General features: G+C 43.9%; 1 protein-coding gene across 1 annotated transcript in view; it reads right to left on the bottom strand.

Annotated features, from left to right (window-relative positions):
* Positions 1-5,000, bottom strand: part of ints2 (integrator complex subunit 2) — a 30,646-nt gene that overhangs the window by 16,836 nt on the left and 8,810 nt on the right. Inside the window, exons 10-13 of the mRNA XM_063217471.1 lie at positions 4,015-4,129; positions 2,009-2,077; positions 857-991; positions 391-567 (exon numbers count right to left, since the gene is read on the bottom strand). Of these exons, the coding sequence (XP_063073541.1) occupies positions 391-567; positions 857-991; positions 2,009-2,077; positions 4,015-4,129 (496 nt within the window). The remainder of the gene's footprint in view (positions 1-390; positions 568-856; positions 992-2,008; positions 2,078-4,014; positions 4,130-5,000) is intronic.

Genomic DNA, 5,000 nt, shown 5'->3' on the forward strand with positions numbered 1-5,000 from the left:
TCAACGGCGTTTTTAGTCTTAAATCATAGCATGTAATCCAATGGCGGTATTAAAATGATATTTCGATCCCCTTCGAGTTGTGCCACGAGCTCCACATATGTTGTTTCCGATATTTTTGTTTAATTTTTCAAACGAACCCCTAAACTTTTTAGAAAGCTGTGTTTCTTCACATTTTTCATGCAGACGGCCTCGGAACAAAACATTGATACTTCTGCATGAATAGTCTTTATCTAGCCTCTTAAACAGCATATTTGTAGCCCAGCGCATGTAATGACTGAGATCGGAAGATATTTACTCTCTACCATGTTGTTAGATGGTCAGCTTAGGTCCCGTGAAATGCGGAACTAAGGGGCGGGACTTTCAAGCTCTATTAGCCAAAACCTGACTTACCCCAGTGGCTCCCTGGAAGACGTTGAGGATCTCCTGCTCTGTGATTGGCTGATTGGTGGCCTCGGGGTTGGCCTTGGAGGCGGGCGTCAGGATGGAGTTGATGTAGACATCGATGAGGGGGAGGAGCTGGGTGTGCAGAGGGTTGGAGCTCTCACATAGCTGCCTGAAGATCCAGTCCTGCACGGTGAAACACAAAGACAAAACAATATAACATCCATGTTAACATTTGTAACACACAGCTGCCTGAAGATCAAGACCTGCAGGATCACACAAACTTAAAAAATATAACTAATCTAAATATTGTACGTAAACCATGTGATGAGGATGTGTTCCACCTCTGCATTTGCACATGACTAACCTTGAGAAAGAGCTTAAAGGTCATGGGACTCAACTTGAGAGAGACCTTGTGCTCAGTTAAGGACATGTGAATGACCTTGAGAAAGAGCTTGAAGGTCATGGGACTCACCTTGATGGAGACCTTGTGCTTGGTGAAGGCTCTGCTCCTGAGCAGCTGGTAGATGCAGTGGACGGGCAGGAAGCCGGTGATGTTGGCACTCAGGTTGTTGGTGACCGGCACACGGACCGCATGGGCTGTGACCACCTACAAGGCATGAAGTAATGCATTAACACAAATTAAAAACAGCAATAAAAGCATCATATTAAGCTAATAACTCCTAAAATGCCTTTGGACTAATCTTCCTTTCAATTTTCCATATACCTATTAGACCACCCTATATGAGATAAAGCACTAGTCTTAAAGTGATACTGTCCCATTTTTGGAAATAAGCTTATTTTACACCTTCCCTTGAGTTAAATAATAGGGTTTTACTGTTCTCCTGTACTTTCAACCGTTTTCTAGTTATGACAGTGCAAATTTTACCTCCAAGCTATCAGTTAACATTGAGTCCTATGAGACCAGTTAGCCGCGAGCTGGTCTCATAGGACTCAATGTTAACTGCTAGCATGGAGGTAAAATTTGCACTGCCATACCCCGAGAACAGTTGAAAGTACAGGAGAACGGTAAAACCCTATTACTTAACTCAAGGGGAGGTGAAAAATAAGCTTATTTCCAAAAATGGGACAGTATCACTATAAGTTCACACACGTCGCTGCTAGTTACTAGCTTCTCGCTCACCGTTCCCGCAACTTTAACTACCAATGCACAGGCGAGAATTACCGAACTCTGTATTCCAATTAGTTACTTGCCTCGCTCGAAGTTAAAATTTTAAACTCGGGATCCGCCCACATCGCATCGCTCGTACACTCCTCGCCTCATCGTCTCGTTAGAACACATAGACATTCTATTGACCTAACTCGCTGAGCGAGTAACTAGCAGCGACGTGTGTGAACGAGGCTTTATTCTCAGACTCAATGACACTGCACAATCACATCATTCTTGGCTGATGATGGTCAGGACAAAATCTTCACTTGTGACTTCTCAACCATGGACTACTTGCAAGTGTAGCTTTCTGCAGACTGCAAACGCAACCAAGGGAATGCACTTGCCTTGCAATGAACCACTTAATCATCTACCATTGCAACACTTACAACACTTTTTTTGCACACTATTCACCATCATAATGGCATGTAGTTTGAGAAAAGCTTAGAAATACTCCACCTGTTCAGTGAAGATTTCCTGGGTGAAAATGGTCTTCATCTTGCTCAGAGAACTTGGCTTAATGGCGATCTGAAAATAAACACAGACGGGCAGAGATGGAGGGTGTTATTCATGGAAATGGTAAATGGACTGCAATTACTGTATATAGCGCCTTTCTACTCCTTCAAGCGCTTTACATTGTATGCCTCACATTCACCCATTCACACTCATATTCATACACCGGTGGCCGTGGCTGCCACGCAGGGTACCACTCTGCCACCAGGAGCAACTTGGGGTTAATTATCTTGCTCAAGGACACATCGATGGGGTCAGGCAGAGTGAGGCTCGAACCTGCAAACTTCTAGTTGCAGAAACAGCTCCTCTACTACCTGAGCCATCACCGCCCCAGCCAATAAACAGCCATCTGTTCACCAATATGAGTCATCACATGTAATAACAAGGATGATGTCAGCAACATACGTTATAGGGGGCAGTCATGGGTGAGTGGTTGGTATGTCAAGTCTTGTAACCTCAGGACTGCCAGTTTGATTCTCAACACTCCAGATTGGTGGGAGGAGTAATTAACTGGTACCTCGAGCATGGTAACGTCTCGGTGCACTGCTCCCTTGGAGCACTGTATGGGGCTACGCCCTTGCACGTGTGTTGCCTGGGTAACACCAGACGATCTCACAAGTGAGATGGTCTGGAGACTACCTAGGCAATTACTCATAGGAAATATGTGGTCTACTATTGCCCATGGCCATTTACTGGGCGTTAGGAATGTGTCATTTGGCATAAATATAGTCCATAGTCAATTGTGTCAGTTGTATCTATTCAAACTAATTGCAGTCACTGTCTTTCCACCCCTCTCCACTCTCTGATTGGAGCACAGGATCTGGGATCTTCGCTGAGGGACAGAATCCATGCTGTCTTTCAGATCGGAATGTTTGTGCAAAGCAGCATGGTATTTCCAAGGCTGGCACGGCCGAGGCATAATATTCAATTACATGCAGTGTGCAGTGTGCTGTGGAATATTGTGTCACAATGAAAACGGGAGTTTCCCAGGAGAGCTTTCACTTTCGCTTTCTTTAAGCACCTTATTATTTCAGCAGTTGTTAATCAAAATGATTTATGCCCCGTGGCATGCACAGACATTTTGCAGGGCAGGTGCTCAAGGTGGAAGCGAGAGGCCATGTGGAACTTCCGGCTGCCTTACTAGGTTATACAGCAGGGGTAGGCAATTAGGTCTGGACGAGGGCCGATTTTTTTTTCCTGACAAGGGCATCGCGGGCCGGCCATGGCCATGGTTTTGTAATTGTAAAAAAGTTGTTGCATCTTTTCTATTATATCAGAAATACGCACATCTTCTATGCACTGATAATATGCTGACTGCTGCATCTCCTGGCATTTCTCTCATGAAAAAGGCGACCTGCTGTAATGTATACAATTGTCAGGTGCTATTTTCTGCATCTCGCGGGCCGAATATAATTGATGGTGAGCCAGGTTTGGCCTCCGGGCCGCTAATTGCCTACCCCTGCTATAGAGGGTATACTGTATATTATATGGGTGTGCTATCATCACACACGTTTAATCACCAAGCATTTCTAGATTATTTCAACATGGACCACAGTACATTGCCACAAAAGAAGTTCCAAAAGGAACTTTCAAAAAGGGCATTTTTGTCCAGTGGGGCAAAAGGGGCAGGTGCTTCAGCGTCCCTATCTGTGCACGCCTATGTTTATGTCGTTTATGCCAGAGCACACTGGCTACAATATCCTCATCACTGGATATGACACTGTGAATGATGGGGTCCGTATAACAAGGCCTTGTGCCTCATTAGTAGAGTACAGTAGGAGTAGAGTTCTTTTTATTAATCCTGACGGAAATGAAGGTGTCTGACAGCTCAGCATAAATACACAAATACACACATGCATACACAAAACGACACATTATTGCACATTGCAGTAAACATATAGCAAAACTTCATTAGATTAATTTTGTGTCTATTGAATTGCTATCCATCCCACCTTCATGCCCAGTGTGGAGCAGACCAGCTCGATGATGGCGCTCAGCTGGTTGCTATGGAAATACATGGCCACCAGCAGCAACATCTCTCCAAACGAGGCCGACACTCCTGCAGCACTGTGGAGAGAGGGAGAGGGGGATGGAGGGAGGCAGAGAGAGAGAAGGAGATGGAGAGAGAGAGACAGAGAGAGAGAGAGAGAGAGAGAGAAGGAGATGGAGAGAGACAGAGAGAGAGAGAGAGAGAGAGAGAGAGAGAGAGAGAGAGAGATGGAGATGGAGGGAGAGAGAGAGATATGGAGATGGAGGGAGACAGAGAGAGAAGGGGCAGAGGTTAGGGGTGTAAATAATAATCGAAATGTATCGATGCACCGATCCAACAGCCAACGATTTAATGAAATCATATCGTATCATGGGGCATTCTTCAGTATCGAAAATAATCGAATCGCTGGCCGCTGTCCAATTCCCTAGCTCCATAACGTAATAGAAGTGGAAAAGTAATTGGAAAAAAATCAAATCGAATCGCATCACATTGTATCGTGGGGAATTCTTAAAGGTGCACTGTGTAATATTTTTAGTAGTTTATTTCCAGAATCCATGATGCCTATTCACAAATGCTACCTTTTTAACAAATATCACCACCATCAAATTCTAAGTATTCAATATGACTGGGAAAATTGCACTTTTCATACATGAAAAGGGGGATCTTCTCCATGGTCTGCCATTTTGAATTTCCAGAAATAGACATTTTTAGCTGCAAAACTTACTTGAACTTTGCTCATACTAATAAATACTAGTTTATTATTTATTGAATTATTCACGAAAAGATAAAATAGCATAGCTGCGAAGCATAGCTGCAAAACCTATTCTGGCCACATCTTACACAGTGCACCTTTAAGTATAGGAAATAATCGAATCGCTGCTTTAAGAAATCGATACCGTATCATATCCTCATGGAGGCTGTATATTATAACCCTAGCAGAGGTGTTAA

This window comes from Engraulis encrasicolus, chromosome 15 (assembly GCF_034702125.1).
Source record: "Engraulis encrasicolus isolate BLACKSEA-1 chromosome 15, IST_EnEncr_1.0, whole genome shotgun sequence".
NCBI lineage: Eukaryota > Metazoa > Chordata > Actinopteri > Clupeiformes > Engraulidae > Engraulis > Engraulis encrasicolus.